This window comes from Seriola lalandi, unplaced genomic scaffold (assembly GCF_002814215.2).
Source record: "Seriola lalandi dorsalis isolate HSWRI2012SDOR001 ecotype SW California unplaced genomic scaffold, Sedor1 jcf7180002054312, whole genome shotgun sequence".
NCBI classification, from domain to species: domain Eukaryota; kingdom Metazoa; phylum Chordata; class Actinopteri; order Carangiformes; family Carangidae; genus Seriola; species Seriola lalandi.
Window position 1 is genome coordinate 290,728 of NW_019524865.1, and position 23,888 is coordinate 314,615.

Genomic DNA, 23,888 nt, shown 5'->3' on the forward strand with positions numbered 1-23,888 from the left:
GATGACATGGAGAGTTGGACACGAATTGTCATTATAATTATGACCTTTATCTTATTACCAACGAAGCTGAGGGTCACACACCCAGTTCACACCCTTCTCTGAAGAAGTGAAGTTGCCTGAGGGAACGACAACTTGGATCGACCCACATTACTTCACTTTCCACGCATCAATCTACATTAAAAACAAAAAGAAAGAAAGTTGTGGGCCTCATCATTTAATGTTTTGGTTTTCGTGTGGATTCATAAAACGAGATGAGACATATTCATTAGAGACGCTTGTGCGCAAGATGTCAAACTTTTTTTTTATTTTAACACCCGAAGTTTAACTGACCCAATGCAAACTCAACAGAACGAGATTCAAAATCATTAGGATTTAATAAAGCAAAACAACCTCGGTGATAAAAAATACAGCTGACTGGAATATCACAAACTCCTGTGCAATGTAAAATCAATTCAATACAACAGCCCTGTAATAAACACTACCTCTGAGTAAGGTCATATTTTACCTTTACCTTACTTACCTTTACCTCATATGATGGTTTCTCGGCTCGTTTCCTGTCCTCTCTGTGCTGTGGTGGGTGAAGGGCTCCCTCTAGCTGCATAGGTGAGACAGTTTTTTCTTTATGGCAGTAAAAATCTCAGTCAATCATTTTGATAATTGTAAGATAATGTGTATTCCCTCAAATATAATTTTGGTTGGAAAATGAATCAAACGACTCTACGACCGTAGAGAAACACAAAGAAAACGACAACAAAGACGTAAAAACAACCACAAAGAGACACAAAACCACCACGAACAGACGGTGTGCGGGTCTCGCTCCTCCATCAGAGGTGTGTGGAGGTGCTTTTACATGTCGGCACCCAGCAGCTGTCCAGCTGTCCATGCCTGTAAGATATTTGGAGTTACAATTTGTTTATTAAACTGAATTAAAAACTACAAAACTGTCTGTTACTGCGAAGAACCAGGTCTTTAAATGTGAGTTTAAACAGTTTTACTCATTAATTAATTGCAAATGGTTAAATGGTACGACGGTGGGAGTATTAGAGCCACATTGAGGAGGAAGAAAATGAAATTATGAGAATAAAGTCGTAACTTTGAGAATAAAATCATGATATTGCAGAAAAAGTGGTAATTTTAGGTTATATGTTGGTTCAGAGGGGAAATATCAGCTTTAAAATGAGGAACATGGAGCATCCTGTGAAGTTCTTTTTCTTTCTCAATGTCGCCCTAATACTCCGTCGTAAAATGGTATAATATACGTTTGATGTTTTATCCTCTTTCATATAACAGAACGACATGCTAATGAGTCAAATCAAAATAGTTAATTTTTTATTTTTGTCAAAGAAAAAGTGATACAAAAGGGCATATTGGAGCCCATTAATAATTCACAAGTACAAACCTGTATTTTTTTAACCCAGAATGTAGCAACAGATAATAAAATTTGTAAAAAAAAAAAAAAAAAAAGGAAAAAAAGTGATTGATTGTTAAATTGCTGGATAAGCCACAGTTTCCCTTAAAAGCACTTTGAACAGCGACTAAATCAGGAGTCATTAGAGTCAATTCGCTTTTGTTCTGTTAAAGCAAATGTCATAGCTTCTGTCGGCGGACTGAGCTTATAAACCTTTGTGTCCCAACGGTGACTTAAACACACGGAAAAAACACCTTTTTATAGAGATATGATAGTGTTACATCATTTGGATCAAATCTTATATTTCATGATGAATTCAATCGAGCTCCGACCCATTATTTCAAAAATATCATCGTCTCCTTCTGCAGTTTTAACTGAAGGAGATTCGATTTCAAACAAAAAGGTGCAAATGTTGTTACCTTTGAACTTTTTCCGAAACAAAACTGCATTCTTTCACCATGACCGCACAGAGTAATTAATCCTCATTTTGACAATTGTTAACAATTCATAATTTACGCCAAACAAGGCACTGCATCCGTCCTGCAGAGAACCAAAACATCACACAACTTTCACAAAAGGCTGGCGACATGAACTGCTCACTTTCGGTCGATCATTTCAGCCGCTGGTGGAAGCTGAAGACCGAGACAGAAAAAAAAAAAAAAAAAAAGATACCATAAGATACATTCCAGGAAGCCTCGCATTTCAGTGGCTTATAAAGATGCTGTCAGTTTGAAAAAAAAACTTGTCAGATGCTGATAAAATTATACGCTGGATTTTTAAGGTTTCCAAACGTAACAAACGAAAAGAAAAGATGGCTGCGGTTGCAAGGTTTTTCACACATTCACATGAGGCACCCAAGGGCTACACTACAATACATGTACAACCTTAGAACAGCAATGTTGCCTGCAACTGCGATGTCTAATAATCTACACTGAAGTGACTGACCGCGCCGCGACCTGGCAGGGTCTGAAGAATTAACTTACACATTAAGTCACATTAAGTCAAAAATGACAAATATACTCTATTTGTGAATTTCCCTTGAAAAATATTTGTTGGCATCATTTGGCCAATGCGAAGGTTGCACATGCACAAAAGGTAAGATAGGAAAATATATATTCTCCATAAGGGCAAAACAAAAACAAACAAACAAAACAAAAGAAAAAAACATGGCAAAATGTAAATGTGCTACTAATGAGAAGCTAATTTACAAAACAAAATTCTTCTTTTCACCAGTGAAGGACAATTAAACAAAGCATGACTTAAAATAAAAGTATGGGTATAAAGTCCCTTCCTGCAAGAAAATGAATAAAAAAATTTTGTACCATTTTTTCTATTAAAACTTTTTTTTCCTTTTTAAATAAATATGAAATTCAACAAACAACTTGTATTTTTTTTTTTTTTCCCCCACACACATGCACCCGCACACACACACACACACACACACACACACACACACACACTAAAACCCTACACTTCAGGAATGGAAAAACATGTTAGCTTACATAACTTAGAACAAGAGAAAAAAAAAAGTTTGATGCAGACATTTCTAACAACAACAATGACGACGACGACACACAACACGTAGCAGGACAGTTTTCCATCTCACACTGAGCACATGATGAGAAAACATCTGTTATTGCTGCTTAATTCAATTGAAAAAAATCAATGTGGTTTCAACAGAAACACAAACAAGATGTGTAGTAGCATGTGGACACGAAGCCTGACGCCGACTACAGTGGAAAAACAAGCAGGAATTAATCCTTATTGGGCTGAGACTAAGATGTGCGTCCCTTTACTTGGTAAAGGTCATAGATTTAAGGCTTGAACATTAACTTCCTGAACTGATCTGATGTGCATATAGCTGAAGTGAGAGCCCATCACTTCCACTTAACTTCCTCCTGAAGCAATCACTGTTCTACACTGATTAGATTGATAAAAGTAAAGATGCAGCTGTGCTTTAATTTGCCCGTGAATGATAAATAAACCATAGAGAGAATGCTTTCAGAAAACATGCGATGAAGAGTGAACGGCTTGTGAGGATCTACTGAAGTTTTCTCACCTGAACCCCCGGCTGAAAAAACAAACAAACAAACAAACAAACAAACAAAAAAAAAAAAGAACCTCATGCACCACCTTCCAGCGCTTTCTAAAACTGTAAGAATCTATTGTCAACCTACACGTCACCTGTGAAACACATCTAAAACAGTCACTCTCATGTTGCATCAAAAACGTCGATTTCAGATTTTGCTCTGCTCCGAACACCTGAGACTATGGCTAAACGCCTAGCTAACTAATAGAGAACAACATATTCAGTATTAGTTTTCACCCGCTAGCATAACTGCAGCAGTCTATCATCACCTGGTTTCCTACACACCAACTTTAATTTGCTTATTTTTCCTTCCAAACTCCGGACAGCTAAAGGACAAATGTGGAAACATGACAATGTGAAGAGAAATAAATCAAATATTAAAAAACGCCATGGTAACCCTTTTACCTAATTTGAAGAAAGTTGAGGGTTCATCTTAGTTCTTAGTTTGTGTTCACCCCGCCTGAAAAAAAGGCTGAAAACAGACCATCAGCCGTTCATTACAAACTGTGGGAGGCTGAGGAACATGTGCAAATCTAGTCTGGACCTGGGACGTTAGGAGGATCCAGCTTTTCAGGATTCCAGTTTTAGACACAAATTAATTGTGAGGGAGAAGACTTTGACTTTAGTTTCAAGCTTATATTGACCATTATTGTGAAAAAGAAAAAAGAAAAAGAGTGTGAAACTACACCACAGCTCCAAGACGCTTTCAGAAAGCCCGGCAAATGGATCTGTACTAATATTAATCCTGGTTTCATTAGAGCAGCACCAGCCTGAAGCTGTGTGATGCAAACCGTTTCCCCCCCTCAGACTGAGCCATTTACAGAGCCGAGCCTTATGCATGCAAACTAATCAGTGTTAAGGAAACCAGCCCAATGAGTCCATACTCCACACACACACACAAACACCTGCACAATCCACTTGGATAAAACATCATCAATAACAACAGGAACCTCACTTAGTACAAAATATCAAAATAACATTCATATAAATAATTTAAATAGCTAGGCTAAAGCTAAAGTCTTGGTCTAAAATGTTTAATTGGCCAAAGAAGAAGTGCTAATAATGTGCTGTATAATCTGGGGGAAATTTTAAGATTTTGTACTTGGGGCATTTCACAGGCAATTTATCCGCCAATAATTTTCCTCCATCCCCAAATTTAAGGTTACATTAAGCCTGTGTGTTTTTTTTTGTTTTGTTTTTTTTCTTAACAAACATTTTGTCCATAAAATGTTGATTTCCAGGCCTCATTTAGTCCTAAATTTGATCATTTTCCCATGTTCCTCCTCCTCCTCCTCCACCTCCTCTTCTTTTCGTCTAACTGTCGCCCAAAACTTGCGACAGGTCGCCGAAGTCACAGTCGAACAGTTCGCTGATGCCTTCGTGGTCCTCCAGTCCAAAGTGGTAGTCGTGACTGTGGGGGGGGGACAGGTTGATGAAACCGTCCAATGGGAGATGGAGGCCTTCTCCGTTCAGGAAGTCCGAGGAGGAGAGGGGTGAGAGGTCAAAGTCTGGCATGTCCCCGAGGCCGGAGAAGGGATCGCCTCCCAGGAGCGATTCTGTCGCAGAAGGTAAAAGGTAAAAAACACTGGTCTGTGCTGGGATTTGATAGGTAGACTAATGATCTACTAATAATTGATCGACTGACTCTCCTTATTAACCGTCTTCATTTTGTACATATCACACCTGTAACAGATTTCTTTCATAGAGGCCTTTTTCACAGCGGACACTTTGACATGTCACAGCAGGAAAAAGCAGAAATGTTGCTAGAAGGATTTATGGTGTCTGCATTCCAGGTGTTCCAGGTGTGTCAGTTCCAGGATCCATGCAATATATTACAGTTATACAGTTTATGCTCACTCACCTGGGCACTTAAATGGAACAAAACCCCCAAATTATTTTTAACAATATTAGTAATACCTGCAGTGTTGAAATGTCTGAGGTGAAGAAGCCCTATTATATTAAAGTTTGAAGGGGGGGAAAACATTCAAGAAAAAAATAGTAAGTGATGTTTTAAAAACACCCTCCATTCATCCTCATGGCGCTGTGAGCAGCGCTACATCTTCAGGGCAGATTGGAGGCTACAGTGACTCGCTATCGGAAAGTGACGAGACGGGCCAGGGCTAGCTGGTTAGCGTTCTAACTTCAGAGGAAGAAAAGACGTGATAGAGACAAGCGTTAACATCCGTGTTGCTTTCCACCTTTGGACACAGCTGTACACAGCAGTTGGTTTGGTTTTGAAGTTTGACACTGGACTTGTAAAGTTTCTTTTAGACTGGTAAGTAAACAACTGTTAATGCTAACGCTAACTCTGTAGCAACAGCAAAACATACAAATAGCTCCTTCGCTGCTGTTTGCTGTCCTCTACTTGTATCCAGCTGCGGTTGGATGTGCACACTATCCACAATTTTTGCTTTTAATATGATAAAATGTTACCGTATGACACGGGGCACATTGTTACCGAAGACAGTACGAAAGAGAAGAGATGTATTATCTTTGTTCTAATATGTATCCACTGTAACTGACATAAGCTGACACTTTTTAATTAGATGTGTAATCATTAAACGACACTCACCTGTGTAACCACCTAACACCAGTGATGAGGGCTCTTGCTGGGAGGCTGCCGTCACTGTTGACGATGTCGACGCTGGGGATGATAAACCCACCTCCAGGGGGGTCGTGGAGGTTTTGGCTTGCGATTGGTCCGTGGGTTGTGTGGGAGGCGGGACCAGGGAGGGGTCAGCAGCGGCGGGTTTCGAGGGACTGCTGCCCGTCATGGGGCTGCAGACGCCGGAGCTGTCTTCTGGACAGAGGAAGACATCGATTGGACCCCGCGTGCTCCTCAGCGACACCTGGTAACCCTGAGAGATGCAGACAAACAGACATGAAAAACTCACGGCCTCAAAATAAAGACACAAGTATCATTCAAATTTATCTTTAAGGCCTGTACCTCGCTGGGTTCTGAAACTTGCATCTGGGTCTCTGGCGGAGCTCTGATCACCATCACCAGCTGGTCCGGGGAATCAAATGACTTCCTCAGGTCCTGGCAGCGCACATAACCCAACGTGGCGATCAGAACAATTAAGGAACACAACACAGCAACAAGTGGTCTCATACTAAGACCGGCGGAGTCCATGGCTGCAACACCACCCTGAACAAAGCTTTGCTGTTGATGGCAGTTGGAAAAATTAACTAAATCACAACGTTTGAGGAGGAATGTGAAGAACAAGCTGGAACAGATGCCGCAGCACAATGTCACCGACATGACACCCTGCTCTGCTAGCACCTGGCTGATTACTGTACACTACTACTATGACATCTACATGCTCTGTTTGACAGTTATATCATATTTATCCAGCTTTTATTGTTTTACTTTAGTTTCATTTTTAGAGGGCACTAACAATCCTTTCCAGCTCCTATTCCTTCAGATTTGTCTTGAACTTCCGTGGACTGGACCAGAGACATCTGGGTCACATAATACTGTATGGAAAAAAAAAAAAAATACTCAGCTGCGGGGGTGGGGGGTGGCAGTGTGGCTCAGGGAGCAGTGATGAGTTGGGTTAATAAGTGCGCGGCTGTATCTGGGTGACTAATTACTCTCTTCTTCTTCATATGCAGAAGTGTGCTGGGGCTCGCGGGCGAAGACACAGCGGTGCACCATCGAAATGGCTCAGTTTGAACAAGCGTGACTCGTGTGTGGAGCAGAGTGCGCTGCAGACATAACCGGAGCGCACGTCGACCTGTGTTGATCTGCGCTATTTAATTGTGTATTCAGAATAAAGAGCTGGGACACCAACAAACAAACAGACAGGGGTGAAAACATACCCTAGGTGGTGGAAGCAATTAGGCTTCACTGCTGCTGCTAGAATCACCTTACATTCACACCCGTCTGACGAGTCTAAGCTAGCGTCCGTGTCAGTTAGGACACCTGATCGTGGCCAAAAGGATATTTCTTGTTCTGCGGGTCCTCTGTGACAAGTCGGAGCTGCAGGTTGCATTTGGAAATGAGCTCGTCCAGCTGCTCCTCAGCCTCTGTGAGGTCACACACCTCCCTCTGCAACTCCTTGTGGCGGGAAACCAATGCTGCATCAATTCGATTACCACTGCAGGGGAAGACAGCACAGAAAAACAGATGAGTGGTTTATGGACTATAAAACACACAACAGCCACAGTACTTCCTGCTTATTTTCTGTCATTCATGTCTTCAGATTTTTACATTTGTGCCTATAATGTTGTCTCACAGAAATTTCATGTTGTCAAATTTTTTACTCACAGCCACTGGATATTGTTCTTGGACTTCTTGGAGATGAGCTGGATTCCCTCCAGGACGTTGGTTATGTCGTAGATGCGTCTCTTCTGGACGTCCAGGACCTGCGAGGCCCAGTTCAGATCCACCACGCCGTCAGCTGACTGGGACAACAGGCTGAGGAAGCGTTTGGTGGTCAGGTTCAACGACGTGTCATACCGTGACTTCTCTGTGGTGGTTCTAGGAACTGGAAAAGGAAAGGAAAGGGTTAAAAATTCTGTTTATAACCACGTTTTCTTTTCTTGTTATACTACACCCTTATTGGCCGACAGCAAAAATGGAGGTCAATGCATCAAAAATTTTTTTCCCAGGTTTTGAATTAAATGAGACACGTGGTGTTGTCATGAAAGCCACTGATGGCAAAAAGGGGAGAGTTTGGTGGATGAACAGGGGTAAAGGATTATGACTGTACATCACATTTAAATGAAACATTAAGTTTTAACTGGCTAGTTAATATTCTTTATCATACTTTACATCTAATTAAAAACAAATGTCAGTCATTTGCAGATTTTCATATTTCCAAGATATTCAGTTCTATCAAATTAAACATTTACATCAGAGGAGGTGGCGTCATTTTACTTTTGTTAACGTCATTATAGCACAAATTACATGTGATCTTACAGCTTATTGCTTATAACTTTGATTAAACATGTTATCTATGTCAGCCATCCGAAGCATAATGAACATATCACCTCAGAACGGAGGTATTTCCTCAGATACATGTCCGAGATTCTGAGAAACAAGCTTCAGTTAGACATTATGAGCCATGATTTGTTTCTGGTACATATTTCATTCTCCTCCTTTTTTTTTTTTTTTTTTTTTTATGAACAATGGTAATGGTAAATGGCCAGAAGGCAAATGCTGAAATCTTTCACAAATGCCCTTTCAGTATAAAACATCAAGTCTTTGGCAATTTGAGAGGCAATAAATATAAAATTCAAAAAACACTTGAACGCCAGATGAATAATATATAAAAAGCTGAACGGCTTCTCCTCAAATTCACACCATTCACAGCAGCTTCTCGGTTTCACTACCACTGTGACTTAAGAGAGAATTTCGGATGAGCCGTGTCACTTTTTAAGTAGTTTCGGTGTTGTACTAAAAAAGTTCAGTTCCAGTCCTATTCTGTGTGAAACTTCCCCAACAACCAATTCTCTCATGTTCTTGTTTTTAAAATAATATCTACTTTATTCCACACACTGTTCAGAATGCTGATTTTTATGCTGAGGAAGTGCAACAGAAATACAATTAAGGCGTTGTCTGATGTGTGTCAGTGATCAGTCCTACAGAACACAGGCGCTTCTATTTCCACAAATATGTCCATTAATGTTAACTCTAAGAAATGCGTGTGTCAGATGTCAATAGCTGATCCTGTCCGCCGTTTAAATCTGCAATGATCAGTTGATTGAAAGAAAATAAACTGCCTCCTTTGACTGTTTTCTAATGTTCTATACCATCAATTGATTATTTGATCATGAAAATAATCGGTAGGTACATTACCACCTTTTACACTTAAAGTTCTTGTTTCCCTTTAAGGCATGAAGTAAAGCATGACTCCAATAATCAACCATTCAAATCTCATACTTTATGTTTTGAGCTTGTGAACCACAATGATTGGTGAATGTTAATGGTAGGGAGGAAACAACATAATTCAAATCACAAATAATAATAACCATTGTCTCCCTTGATCTTTTCTGACTCGAACAGACCACAAAGTTATATTATTTCTACTAGTTGTGGGTTGTGGTGAAGTAAGAGTATGGATGACAGGATGGATGGATTGAGCGCTCACTCACATCTGATGTGGAGCTTCTGAATGTCTGTAACAATGAAAGACAAATCAGCTGAGAGTGTGTGCGAGTGTGTGTGTGTGTGTGCGTGTATACCTCTGGGAGGGGCAGGTGTGGAGGGTGGTGCTTGGCCCACGGACGGTCGAGTGGTGCTGACATACTGATGGTCACTATCCAGGTCCAACTTTCTCTTCACCTGAACAAATACAAATGTTTGAAGAAAAAAAAAATACTTTGTCAAAACCTACCATTATTATAAACTACATGTTATTACAATTATGTACTAATTCTGTATTGAGAAGAGAAAAGTAAAGTGAACATGACTGGAAAAGAAATGCCCTGGTGAATGGAAAGCAAAACTAAATGTCTTAAAGCAACAGGTGGAGGGATTTGTACAGTTATGTTATGCAGGCAGATGCATGTTTATGTAAATATTTCAAAGCGTTACGCTGACAGACAACTCCTCAGCCGACCGCTTCCCATCTCGCTCTTTCACTTTCTCTTACATCTGTCCCTGTCCCTCCTTCCCACACCACATCCCTCCCTCCTCACCGGAGGTCTTCCCAGAGCCGGTCGTCTCTTGTCCTGGATGCCCACGTCAGCGGGGCCCTGGGGTGTGGCAAACAGCAGGATTTCCCCTGTGCTGGTGGGGGCCACGGCAGGGTGGAGTCCCTCATTGCTGGGGCTGGTGATGATCACTATCTGATGGTCCTCGCCCAGGTCAATGCTGCCAGAGTTCAGCAGAGTCTCAAAGTCGGCCAACAGATCCTCTGATGTCTGCCCTGTTATCAGAGTTTCTGACATTGCAGTGTGTCACTGAGTACCCCTTCACTGGACTTGAGGGGGGCTGAGGGATCACAAACTAAGACGTTGTGGTTACACAGAGGCTCAGCACCTACTTGCATTTGCTGTACTCAGTGAATTTAAGGAACAATGTTGAAACCTCCTGAAAGTTTTCCTGCAGGTGTTCCCAAACATCTCTATAAAATGCTTCTCTTTCTCTATTGTCTGCCTTATTGTTTATAAAGAAGCTACTACACACATGCCCTGACTAACAATATAACTTTAAGTGACAGCTATCGCAGGCGACGTGCTAAATCAATTTTACGCTTATGGTGAAACAGCAAGACAGGGTGTTCTGCCTAACAGGAAATTTGGTAAATAAAATAATATTGCTAAATGCATTACCAACTCTGCGCCTCGAGGCTCGGCCGCTGATATGTTATCAAAGAAAGAGTCATGCATTGGCCGTGGCAGTAATAAAAACTGGAGGTTAGCGAGCTAGCAAGGGAGCAAGCTAATCTTTTGTTTTCATCTCTCCTGTCAGTACAGTACAGCCGCGAGGCCTGGCCACACTGCCCTCAACACAGCTACCGACCCTGCTAACGAGCTAGCTTCTGTCCTGACAACACAGACTGACACAAGTTCACAAACAACCCGGAGCAGCCACTAAACTAGCTCTTTACGTCTATAAAACTGTATTATTTCTCCTCACGCCTGAGACGGGGCTTAGTTAAAAGGCTATTAAAACTTTATAGCAGCTTTCCAGAAGTAAGCTATCGAAATAAAATACCTACTAAGCAAAAGGCATCATCGTATCTCAAAAGCATCTTTGACAGTACACGTATGAGAGCGACACTATTTCAGCAGATAATACATAGAAATCGTTACATATGAAATTATATGGCAGATTAGCATGCTAGCTAAGTTATTAGCCGCAGTTCTTCAACCCCCTCGTTTTGTTGGGGCACGCAGGAAGCAGTCCGACAAAACTGGAAATAAAAGGAATAAAGCGGTGAAATACACACGCATCCTTTACAACAGGAGCCGCCGGTCCTTCGGTTGTTTGCACCGGGAGCGGTCCATACGTGAAAGCGCCGTCGCGACCTCGTTATCGGCTGTTATTGTTGTTATTGTCCCAGCTGATCTACATCTAAACAAGGCTTGGACGGTTTTCGCGCGAAATCTTTTTTGCCGCGAAACGGGCACGTGCACCGATCCGACGCTTGCTATTGGTCAAAAAGCTGCTCTTTCCGCAGGGCGGGATTGACGCTCTCTGATTGGTGTAGAAGGGTGTCTGTCCGTTTACCGAGCGCAGATTCGTCGATCCAAAGGTGCGTTCATGTTCCACGGAAAAAAAAAAACTTACTCGCATCACTTTCATTTTCTTATATTATTACAAATTAACAGATGATTGATTGCACTTGCTCTTGCACAAGTTGTTCATAATTTAAACTGCAGTGCCTGACATTGCTGTACTCAGTTGTCAGGTGCTATGTTTAGTCTATTTGTCTTTTTACTTGGGGAAAATGTTCATTGGAGAAACGAAAACCTCATCTGCCAGCCTTTGAGCCTTTAGACAAGCAATCTGTACTTCCAGCCGGTATATATTTATATACCCTCGTCAGTGTAGTGTGGACATTAATTATTCAAATGTTTTGCCTCTAACTTCTGAGTTTGAGGGTTTCCATCGTGTTTTCCGATCAGTTGAGTGAAGCATACCTCAACAGGCAGACCCTGCCAATCGAGCGCCTATCGCGCAGCTGGAGAGCTACAAGATGGCGCAGGCAATATTTGAAGTGCTTGAAGGTAGGAATATTTTGTTAATAACCACGTTACTACAGCAAGAATAAAACGTGAATGTTATTTTAAACAACGTCAACATACCGGGCCCATTTCGATGTACGCAAAACTCAGTATAAAACTATGCAATGCGTATACTCTTGATATAACAATCAAAACATCCCCTGGAAGGCAGAGTGTCTAGGACTGTAAACAAACAAACAGATTGATTATTGCTTAGACCTTATGAGCAGCAAGTGACTGTAAATTGGTCTCATCTATTGGAGTCAGGCAGCAAAAATGATGTGGGCCTCCAGCTGCTATTCACACTGCATGTTAAATCTTTGCAGCAGGCCATTTTGATCAAAACCCACTGTAATATCCCTATACAATACCTGTAAAGATTAATAGTGTGTCTGTGTTAATTGATTTAAAGCGACCGTATACTTTGTGTATTGTAATCTCCTGAGGTATTAATCCTTATTATTAATAGATGTGTGTACATTCTTCCACATTGTATAATATGGTAACTATAAGTGGAGCTGCAGTGGCTGGTAGATTACCCTATATAAAGCTGCTAGTCTTGACTTAAGGCACATAATATTATTTCTTTTCACTGAGGATTTAGCAGTAATGCATGGATCAGTCAGTGTCCTTCAACAAGATACGGTTTCTCTATCATTTTCAGGGCCAATCAATGTTCTTCCCCTTCACCTTATTCGCCCAGACCCCTTTAGAGATATAAAAACTACATTCATATTTTAAGTTTTCAGTGAACAACGTGCTCAGAGTGCAGTTGAGCTTGTTACTTATTACGCTGTTTCTCCACCCTCCTCTTCTTCTTCTTCTTCTTCCTCTTCAGGGATGGACAACCAGACAGTGTTGGCGGTCCAGTCTCTGCTGGATGGCCAAGGCGGAGTTCCTGACCCAAACAACCAGAACGTCTCTGGCACACCCACTATCCAGTCTATGGGTTTGTACAACAAATACAGTACATGGTGACAGTACGACTTTGTTCCTGCTTTTGTCTTTGTTGTGCAGCCAGGGATGCGTTTGCTGCTCATGACAAGTTGCCTGATTTCCTTCTTTTTATTCACATGCGAAATACATTAATCTTATCAAAGTGAATATATTTTGTGTGAACATGCTGGAGGTTCTGACTGCAGTGTGCAGCAGTGTAGGTGTGTTATTCCTTTCTCTCAAACCTCCTCGTTTGTCCTTCCTGCAGACGACGAGGACGTCTTCCTGTGTGGGAAGTGTAAAAAACAGTTTAACTCTTTGCCAGCCTTCATGACACACAAGAGGGAGCAGTGCCAGTCTAGCGCCCCCTCCCTGTCCACAGTGTCCTTGGCCTCCACCAACGTCTACACGCCCGTCCCGTCAATCAGCTCTGGACCACAGACTCCTGCCAACAGACAGGTGAGGATAAAGAATTTAATGCTCCATCAGATAATAAAGAAACAATTTCTTTCAGGTCAGGTCATACAGTTTGTTGTTACACTAGCAGTATATAAACCAGTAATAAAAGAGACTAGACATTTATTTTGAGGATTTTAAATATAGGTTTTAATAATATATAGAGAACAAAGAAAGTGACCAAATCACTGGTACAGGAAACAAAGAGAGGACAAAAAATAAACATTAAAACAATAAAAAAAACTGAATAAATACATGTCATTTTATATTTGAATTTGTGTTAAATATGACAACAGTGACAGAATGACTGTAAATAAGTATGATTAATAATGATGATTACAGTATTTAGCAAAGTATTAAGGATTATAAGTTTTTGACGCAATCGTGCACTTCTTTTCGCCTGGAGTGGATCGTTTCTGGATCAAATAACAAACACCAACTTAGGTTTCATGTTTGTGTTTTACTCTGCACTTCTACACCAGGTGTCCACCTACATCACAGTCCCTCCCTCCCCTCTGACACACACTCTGGTCCAAGGCAACGTGCTGGTCAGTGACGACGTTCTCATGTCGGCCATCTCAGCCTTCACCTCCATCGACCAGCCCATGGCCGCCATGCAGACGCCCATTCAGGTAAACCATCAGGGGGAAGCATTACACCATAACCCGAGATAAAAATGACCAAAACTGTGAGATGATTCATTAAGAGCTAAACTGGGACAACTGGAAATGTCCATTAGGAGCTTTAATTAAAGAATGAAATAATCATGAAATCATACAGCAATTATCAAATGTATTTGTTTTTCATTGCAGAGTAACCTGAGCATGCACACAGCCGGCGTATCTTACCTTCAGCACCATCACCACCACCACCATCATCATCATCACCATCAACAGCAACAGACTCAGTCGTCCCACCCCCTGCCCTCCAGCCAAACACCGGCCCACCCCCTGCCAGCCGGCCAGCCTTCCCAGCAGCCACTCTCTTCTCAAGTCCCAGCGAGCCACAGCAACTCAGTGGTCCAGGTGTACAGCGCCATGCCCCATATGGCTGGGGTTGGTGGTGGTGGTGGTGGTGGTGGTGGTGGTGGTGCAGAGATCCACACGCTGGGTCTGCAGCCCTTCCATCCTGTACAAGTGAGAAAAGTTTGCTGTTTGTTTACAATCGCAGTATTAAATATGTTATGCATCATTTAATTCCAAAGCTGTTGGCAGTATAAGACAAAGCACTGAGCCTATGTGTGTGTTTGTGTGTGTGTGTGTGTGTGTGTGTGTGTGTGTGTGTGTGTGTGTGTGTGTGTGTGTGTGTGTCTGTCCCCCAGGTGCCCAGTCAGTGTGTGGAGAGCCAGTCATTCACCACCCCTCCTGTCTACAGCCCCGGGAAGCAGGGCACCAAAACAAAGACCTGCAGCATCACCACCAACCTGACGGAGCTGGGCGATTTCGAAAAGGTCATCATTCCCAAACGTCCGAGGAGCAACAAGAAGAGCCCCGACGGAGCAACAGGTCTGTGAGGAAAAAGGTTAAAGGGCATTGAAGCTATTCACAGGTGATATTCTGTGCTGTCGCCTAAACTTATAATTGACCCATTTTAATATCAAATGACGAAACCATCATGAAGGAAAATTCTCAGACACAACACATCCAATGTGTATAATGTATTCCTGCGTATTTCTGTCAGATCCATTCAAAATCAACAAATATTGATCAGTTTTAAAATGTTGACATAATGATTTACCACTGATTTGTACGATGATGACTTTAGGATTAATATTCATTCTCTAAATTTCGCTCCGCAGCCGAGCAGCTGAAAGGAAAAGGTCCGAAGCTGAAGTGTAATTTCTGCGACAAAATCTTCGCGAAAAACTTTGATCTCCAGCAGCACATCCGAAGGCGAGTTACCGACCGGCACCGAAAACTGTACACAACTACAAAATGGATGCTTGTGAAAGAAAGTGACTCGGTTTTGACTCACAACCATTTTCCTTTCACAGCCACACGGGAGAGAAACCCTTTCAGTGTATCGTCTGTGGAAGAGCCTTTGCCCAAAAGTCCAACGTGAAGAAACACATGCAGACGCACAAGGTTCACACGACCAGCTGCAGTTTCTTTCACCTAATGTTGCATTTCTGGACATGTATTCATTGAATAAACTGCCATATCCAGTTTTCTCTAGAACATAATTTAAAATGTATCAGAAAGCACTTCCATGTTAAACCTGAACATGAAGGCAACCAACACAGGCACAACAACTGATTTTTTTCATTTTCAAGGTATGGCCTATGGGTGTGGCCAGCACAGTGTCAAGATTACCAGTCACAGTGAAGGTAGTGCCAGTGTCGTCCAATGAGGAGGAGGGAGGCGGGGAGCAGCAGCAGCAGCAGCAAGGTGAACAGGAGGAGGAGGGGTCTCAGCAGCAGACCAGTCAAACACAAGCAGAGGAAGCAGCAGCTCAAACAGGTAAAATCTGTAAAATGACACTGATGACATTATGACGACAAGTTAATAAACCAGTTACATCATCAACACGTCGTTCATAATTTATCTAGTTTAAGGTTGCTACTAATTCAGGACTGAGAAAAGCTGGTCCCACTTGTAAAAGTATGAATGCTCACTGATCCAGCATCAGATTTATGGCTCTGTATGTCATCACAGTAAGTGCAATCCTTGATTACAGAAGCCGCGGGGGATTTGGAGGAGAGTGCGACTGAGGCTCGGGCTGATCAGGAGGGAAGCCAAGCTGGGGAGAACGCTTTGCAGAACGGGCATCCTCAGGCACAGATGCAGTTGCCGTCCAACCAGAGCCAACAGTGCCAAGCTCCGACCAAACAGATCGTCGTGATCGACAGCTCCTACCAGTGCCAGTTCTGCGCCAACAAGTTCAAGACCTACTTCCAGCTCAAGTCGCACCTGACCCAGCACAAAGGGGAGCAGGTGAGCACATGCATACCAAAGCCCTCAGAGTCTCCCAGCAGTACAGACTCACATGAGACCAACAGAGCACAGCGATAGAGAAGTTCTGGCAAAATTAAAATCGAGTATGATGCTCTCTGTCATAAATTACCTTTCTTATGCACATGTCAGGTATCTGTAAGTTCCTATTCATTCTCATAAATACATGATAGGGTACGCATTAGAAAATGGTGGGCAGTAAGGTAAATTATACATGACTTGGTAACTGGGAGTTGAATAAATGGGATAAAAACTGGATCAGTGAACTGGACTACATGTCTGCTCCCCTACAGGTTTACAAGTGTGTGCTGAAGTCCTGCTCCCAGACTTTCCAGAAGCTGGATCAGTTTCTGGAGCACATCAGGACGCACCAGGAGCAGCTGACCTACCGCTGCCACCTCTGCAGCAAGGTGTTCCCCTCGCTGTTCGAACTGGGCGTCCACCAGTACTCCCACTGCTTCTGCCCGCAGCAGAACACACGCAAGGAAACCACCGTCTACAGGTCAGCTCAGCCGCTCATTACATATTAATTATGACAGAACACAGGAAAAATAGTCCCTAATAAATTCACTATTTAATCCTGTTTGAGGAGCAGTTGATAAAAATCAGTGTCCAGCTGTTTTAACCTTTTTAAAAATGAAACTTTATATTTTTTAGCCACTTATAAAGATTATATCTTCAAACACTGGTTGTTTTAAATGTGCTTTATAAATACACTTGATTTGATTCTTACTTGTCTGGTATGATGATGTTACTGTGGTCAGTTGGTTCAGAACATCTTTCTTACTCCTGATAAAAAAATTAAAACACTTTTCTTTTTCTTTTCCAGGTGTGTGAAGTGTCAGAGCAGATATTCTACCCATGAGGCTCTGGAACAACATCTACTCACTGCCTCACACAACTTCCCCTGTCCACACTGCCAAAAGGTGCAGCACACACACTCACGTGAACAAACACAGACTATACACCTTTTTCAAATCTATAAATCTGTCTTCATGTAAAGACCCAGCAGTGTCTGATCCAATCTCTCTCTCTCTGACCATCAGGTTTTCCCGTGTGAAAGGTACTTCAGACGCCACCTCCCCACTCATGGCACTGGAGGGAGGTTCAAGTGTCAGATCTGTAAGAAGGCCTTCAAGACAGAGCACTACCTCAAACTCCACACACGCATTCATTCAGGTCTGGACGACTTTTCTGAAAACACTTATTTTACAGGAAAACTTTTAGCCACTAGAGAACTGTGCTTTTTATTAGTTCTGTTGCTAGAGTCAGGGGCAGATGTATTGATGTTGTTGCAGTCACAACGCTGGAGATGAGATGATGATGTCTGCACACACTGTGACCACATTGACTTAGACTAAGAACCCAGTTCTGTTCCGTTACACCAGAAAAAGGAAATGCTTAATAGTACCATAATAATACCTGAGGAAACTCTGCGGCTACTAATTAATGATTAATGCGAAGTTAATGATGAATCTCTAATGCTTTGGAAGGCTGTGCAATTGCAAGAATTTTGCCAAAGCAAACGCTTGAGATAAAAATATATAATGATAATATATAATAATATTCCTTGTTTTAGTTAAAAGTCCAGCAGCACAGTTTTGTCCTGTAATCTAACTAATGATTCAAATTAAGTTTGATGCCAATTCCATTCCCAGGTGAAAAGCCATACAAATGCTCCCTCTGTGAGGCGACGTTCAACAGGAAGGACAAAGTGAAGCGACATATGCTCATCCACGAACCTTTCAAGAAATACAAGTGTCCCTTCAGGTGAGGCTCCTCAGTGGATATCATTTCTTCCTGTTGCCTCTCACCTGTGCTTCTATGCCACCTTTTCTTTTGACTCTTTCCTTTCGGACCGTCTTGTGAGTTTTTCCATTTCATTTTATGCTGACGTTTGTGTGTTTTCTCATCAGGACTCATGTTGGCTGCACCAAAGAATTCAACCGACCAGACAAACTCAAAGCTCACATCCTGTCTCATTCTGGTGAGTAATTAATGCCAATAATATTAATATTTTATATTAGCATCGATGAAACTTCCTCTCGCACGTGATTTGTCTCTTAAATGGCTCATCTGTTAGAATAACTAAAAACTGAGTGAACAGCTCGACCAGATTAGATGTTAATAGTGATCCAGATGTGGAATAATTGCTGTTTTTCTGGACATACCCAAGGCTTGACTGCAAATCCTAATGGCATGTTTGTAAGACCAAGAGATACAACTGATGGGAATAACATCTCAAAGCCAGTTTCTACCTCCGCAGCAGCTCAACATCCAAGAATTGTTTGTTCATTCTGCAGTTGCATACAGCACATGCGCTGAAACTTGTAGCAAAAAATGATTCTTATAAACTTGTCTCTCCCCCAGGTATAAAACCCTACAAGTGTCTATTTTGTCAGAAGGCGTTCAGCCGCAGAGCTCACATGCTCGAGCATCAGCAGTCCCACACAGATAACTACCGCTTCAGATGCTCCACCTGCAACAAGGGATTCACCCGGCAGAGCTATTACAGAGACCACAAGTGTCCTGCAGCGGGGAACGGGACAGGAAGTGACGGAGGGGCCGGAGAGGCGGACGGAGACGAGGTGGCAGGATTGCCGATGGCGGAGGAGAAAGATGGAGAGGATGACGGGAGGAGAAGCAGGTTCACGAGAGAAGCAAAAAGGCCGGGGACAGGAGGAGACGACGGAGAGGAGGACGAAAGGTCAAAGGGCGGCCACGAGCAGGTGGAAAGACACGAGGAGGAGGAGGAGGAGGGAGAGCGGAGGAGGATTGATGAGGGCTGTCAGGCTGCGATGTCTATCATCACCATCGAAGGACAGACAGAAAGAGAAGAAGAGGAGGAAGAGGAGGAGGAGGAGGAGGAGGAAGAAGATGACGGGGTGGAACATGGCGGCGAAGCGCTGGAGCAGATTCAGAGCAATGACCGAAACTGTTTGCAGCAGCCATGTTTGTAGTTTTAAACATCACCTTTGCGGGAGCGTTTCCTGGACGTGGACCAATTATCCATCATTTAAAAAAAAACAATCAGAGTCTGGGGAATGATTTCATTATTTGTTTTAAATTAAAACGCTATTTAAAATCATATGCACGCATTTTACTTCTTTTCCTGTAAATGAAGATGATTTTTGGGATATGTTACCTGGTAGATCTGTGTTGCCAAGATAACCATTAAACCATTTCCATGTTCTGAAGTACAGATTTTGTGCAACTTAAAGGACCAGTGTGTCGAGTTTAGGAGGGATCTATTGGCAGAAATTAAATATAATATTCAGAACTAGGTTTTCATCGGTGTATAATCACCTGAAACTAAGAGTTGTTGTGTTTTCGTTAGCTTAGAATGAGCCCATTCATTTCTACGGAGGGAGCGGGTTTGCTTCCACGGAGCCCCCACCATGTTGCACTGCCATGTTTTCTACAGTAGCCCAGAAGGGACAAAACAAACACTGGCTCTATAGGGGTCCTTTCACATTTTTACATTACCTTAAGGCCACTGTAGGTTCAATTGGTTGCAATCTGCAACCTCACCACTAGATGTCACTAAATCCTACACACTGCTCCTTCAAACCACAGAGGTCAAAACAACAACTTTATGTAGCAAAAAGTGAATTATTATTATCATTAAGTTTACTTGTGTCTCAAAGGTTATTTGAACAGAATGGTAATGGCTTTAATGGGGCAGAAATAAGTGACTGCAGATTGCCTTGAAAAGCTTCACTGTGTAACTGGTGCTAGATGTCCTGAACGGTCCATCTCATCTTGTAACACCACTTTGTTCCTCAAGAGGCGATAGTGAGTCACTGTAGTGCGATAAACTTATTATATAACTTACTAACAGAATTTGAGGTACAGGTGAAACTGATGATCTCTCTCCAGGGCTCCTCACCCTGTGATGACCTTAGTTTTCTTAACCGATGCCCATCCATCCACTGTACCACAGCACATGATGTGAGCTGCAGGAATAAAAGAAAGCACAAATTACAAATTAATTCTTACATACAGTAACAGCATTGTGCCCAATGGAAACTATTTACAACATTTTTACCAGGGAAACAGTCAATGCCCAGTTTTTGCACTGCGTTCATTTTAACTTTCTATCTTGGTGTTGAAGAGTTTGTAAGACCTTTTTAAGGCCATCGTGAATGCAATTTAAGAATGTAATTAAAAGAAAAGAAACAGAACAGTGCAGTAAAAGTCTTTGTCATCTTTGAATTTATAGACTTTTTAGACTGTAGCCAATGTCCACGACCTCCTCAGCATTAAATAGCAGACAGACACTGTCAGTGCAGTTGGTGAACATAGTGGAGCATTAAGAAGCTAAAGAGACAGATTTCCCTCAGAAGCTGGTGGAGACCAAACACAGAGCTAAAAGAGAGGGAACACTGGACTGAGATCATCATGAGACATCAGGTGACAAACACCACTCCAAATGCAACAAATAAAATATAATGATAATAAATAATTTCAATTAAAAGTTATAAATCCTCCTGTCTTCTCTTCATCTCTTCCCTCCACTCCTCCAGAGTCACAGTGTGACACACCTGCAATGTGAGTGAGGTCAGTGTCAATCCTTCTGGGTTGTCCACACTTGCTGCAGATGTTTCCCTTACACAGACAAACATGTTCTTCTCTGTATGTAAATGTCATTTAAAATTTTTCTTTTAATTTAATTACTTTAACATTTTACATTTAATATATTGCTTAACATACTTTACACTGCATGAAAGTCAGTTTCATTTCTGGAACTTTTGATGCCCCAATGCTTCGCCCAAGGTTTTATCACTCTGTTTTGTCCCGACAGACATTGCACCACTCTACACAGCCCTTTTTGTTTCATTTTTATTATTATTATTATTTTACATATTTATTTCATCAGGGCTAATACATTAATATTTACATTCTTCATATTGTGGGATGCAACCAGTGTACCCTCACAGGAACAGGAAGAAGTCAAGTGTGGATTTTTGGAAGAGATTTCTGAAGGATCTTCTTGATGGCAACGTGGAGCCCCGACAGAAAGATTATGTTTCCTTCCTTGGTGAAGTGCACGCCATCTTGCAGAAACAGACTGTTGTCATGAAACCTCAGGCGGGGATGTTCAATAACTTGACCGCCAGTCTTCCTCATCAGTGTGTTGACGGTCTTCCTGTCTCTGTTGGTCTTCCCCGGCTTTCCGTTTCTCCACACAGCTCAGCTATGTTAGCCTGCTAGGCTAACATAGCTGAGCTGGGTGCTCACAACATTAGTAGGTTATGGAGGATTTGGAGGTGTGTGCACGTGCGTGTGTGTTAGCACATTGTGTGAGCAGCAGCCTCATGTTTTCTGTTTTTTTCTTTGGTATCGAGGAATTTCATTGGTATTGGCAACGACCACCAAAATTCTGGTCTCGTGACCTCCCTAATTTCCAGTCAAGCGCAGTTTCTTTCAGTTTTCCTCTTTATTCTGCCTTCACAACACCACACACAGATCCCACACTGCAATCACCACTGACCACAGATCTAACTCTTTTATTGCTTTTCTCTTAGTTGCAAATAAAAAATACTGTTTAAATTACCTAAAATGCTGTGTGGTCCCCCGCTTTGTCTAGCTCACATGTAACATACATTTATACATTTAGAATACATTTTTGTGCAGGACAGAGACTGTGGATTTAGTTTGTTACACTGGAATTACATTAGGAAGGGATCTCTCCAGGTAATGAAGTTGCTAATGGATGGAAAATGCTCAATATCATGTAGCCCGGGCCGTATCATGGGAATTTAGAAAAAATTATGAAATGCATGAGGTGGTTTTCCTATTGGACAAAGTAATATTTTGCTAATTTGAAATGGAAACACTTGTTCTGCAGTTTAGTGGAGCCGTATCATGCCCCATGGAGCCAGTTCTAACTGATAGGCAGTCTGCTGGAAATGCGTTTAATTGGAATGATATTGCAACAGGAGAAAACTCAGCTTTATCTGCATAACATCAGTCAATGGAAACATAGACCATTTGCAATTGTGTTTTCCTACAAAATCGCTTCTATTTTTTACAAAACTGCAATGGAAACCAGGCTAGTGATTAACTTAACCTCAATAACAGCTTTAATTCTGTACAGCCTCAGTAAGAGGTCCAGTCAGGTGAAGAAGTCAAACTTGCTGTGATCCAACGACATGAACCGGTGACGTTCTGGTTCAGACTGGTCAACAGCACCGAGGTCAGCTGTATCTCAGCTTTCTACAGCTCTAATAACGGTGGTGAACTCTGTGAGGGCTTTCAAAGTGAAAATTTGAAAGAAACCATGATTCTCATTTCAGCTTCACTTTATTTTCTATTTTGGTTGAAATGCTGTTTCTCTTATTTTTTTCTCCTAATATTCAGTAGGAGAAATAGGTGAGACATGACGACGATACCCTGCTGAACTCGATTCAGTGTTTTTAATGGCTCCTTTTATTCTCCTTTGTAAATCAAACTGAGCGACGCTAGAGCTGCTATGGAGCAACATGTGGCTACATGGGAAAGTGGTCACAGGCTTTTGGACACCACTGTATATAAACTAACCCTATACTGAGAGGTGTTCCTAATATTTTGTCCACACCATTTATAGGAATTATATTTGACTTAATATTAGGAACACTTCTCAGTATATTCCAGTACACTTAAACATAACAATTACAGCCTCCTCAATGACCATTAAAATAAACCAACACTTCTCAAACAGATTCAGTAAATACTGAACATTATATATAAATGTTTCTGCATTTTCAGTAAAATTTCACCCTCTGACACTTTTACTGTTGCGTGTGATCAGTTTCTACTGAAGTATTAAATCACAGTAATTGATATCCTAAATATCTGAGACTACGTACTGGGAGCAACCCAAGTTCAGCGATATATAAAAACTGATAATACATTGTAGAACCTAATTGTGTTATATTATTTGAGAATTATTTCAAAAACGTTCATAGCATCACCTCTATTAATGATAATTACAGTAAATGACATGTTTACTGTTTATGTCAAAGAATGATTCACAATTGTAAACAGAAGATGACACCTACATAACAGTTCTCTCCAGACAAGTCTGTGAGAATTTAAGATTCTCTTAAAAACTTTATTATTATTGTATTTATTGGTAAAAAGAATACTTACTTCATGATAACACTAACAAGGCAAAATAACTGAGCCTGTTAGCAGCAGTCCTGCTTCACAGTGAAGTTAGCACCACCTCCCTCACTCATATACAGACACAGAAATAAATAATTGTGAAAAGCAGAAATTAAAAAAGTAGAAATGTAGCTTCATTCATGCATCTTCAGATTTTATGTTGTTTTACATATTTCTATATTTATTTGAGTATTTACATATTGATGTAATTTTATTCCTC

The 23,888-nt window shown here is 41.5% G+C and overlaps 2 protein-coding genes across 2 annotated transcripts; one reads left to right on the plus strand and one right to left on the minus strand.

The window, feature by feature from the left end:
• Positions 1-1,307: 1,307 nt before the first annotated feature.
• On the minus strand, positions 1,308-11,536 carry e2f1 (E2F transcription factor 1). The gene is made up of 7 exons (XM_023406589.2): positions 10,143-11,536; positions 9,687-9,786; positions 7,768-7,987; positions 7,445-7,597; positions 6,445-6,559; positions 6,070-6,355; positions 1,308-5,053 (listed from the first exon to the last, which is right to left on the minus strand). The coding sequence occupies exons 1-7, from the start codon at positions 10,392-10,394 to the stop codon at positions 4,812-4,814; spliced, it is 1,368 nt and encodes a 455-aa protein (XP_023262357.1). The 5' UTR covers positions 10,395-11,536; the 3' UTR covers positions 1,308-4,811.
• A 585-nt stretch (positions 11,537-12,121) lies between these two features.
• On the plus strand, positions 12,122-20,708 carry znf341 (zinc finger protein 341). The gene is made up of 16 exons (XM_023406583.2): positions 12,122-12,179; positions 13,015-13,125; positions 13,381-13,571; positions 14,051-14,200; positions 14,381-14,704; positions 14,890-15,073; positions 15,367-15,460; positions 15,562-15,652; positions 15,841-16,027; positions 16,245-16,501; positions 16,813-17,021; positions 17,349-17,445; positions 17,566-17,698; positions 18,178-18,289; positions 18,436-18,506; positions 18,890-20,708. The coding sequence occupies exons 1-16, from the start codon at positions 12,149-12,151 to the stop codon at positions 19,477-19,479; spliced, it is 2,832 nt and encodes a 943-aa protein (XP_023262351.1). The 5' UTR covers positions 12,122-12,148; the 3' UTR covers positions 19,480-20,708.
• Positions 20,709-23,888: the final 3,180 nt, after the last annotated feature.

Excerpts from the sequence above, each read along its gene's own strand:
- e2f1 (XM_023406589.2), bottom strand. The coding sequence starts at position 10,394 with ATGTCAGAAACTCTGATAACAGGGCAGACATCAGAGGATCTGTTGGCC. Across the intron at positions 7,598-7,767 it reads AAGAACAATATCCAGTGGCT|TGGTAATCGAATTGATGCAG; the intron begins GTGAGTAAAAAA and ends CTTCCCCTGCAG. Across the intron at positions 6,560-7,444 it reads GAGGACCCGCAGAACAAGAA|GTTGGGTTATGTGCGCTGCC; the intron begins ATATCCTTTTGG and ends TCTGATCGCCAC.
- znf341 (XM_023406583.2), top strand. The coding sequence starts at position 12,149 with ATGGCGCAGGCAATATTTGAAGTGCTTGAAG. Across the intron at positions 14,705-14,889 it reads AGCCCTTCCATCCTGTACAA|GTGCCCAGTCAGTGTGTGGA; the intron begins GTGAGAAAAGTT and ends TCTGTCCCCCAG. Across the intron at positions 15,653-15,840 it reads AACACATGCAGACGCACAAG|GTATGGCCTATGGGTGTGGC; the intron begins GTTCACACGACC and ends TTCATTTTCAAG.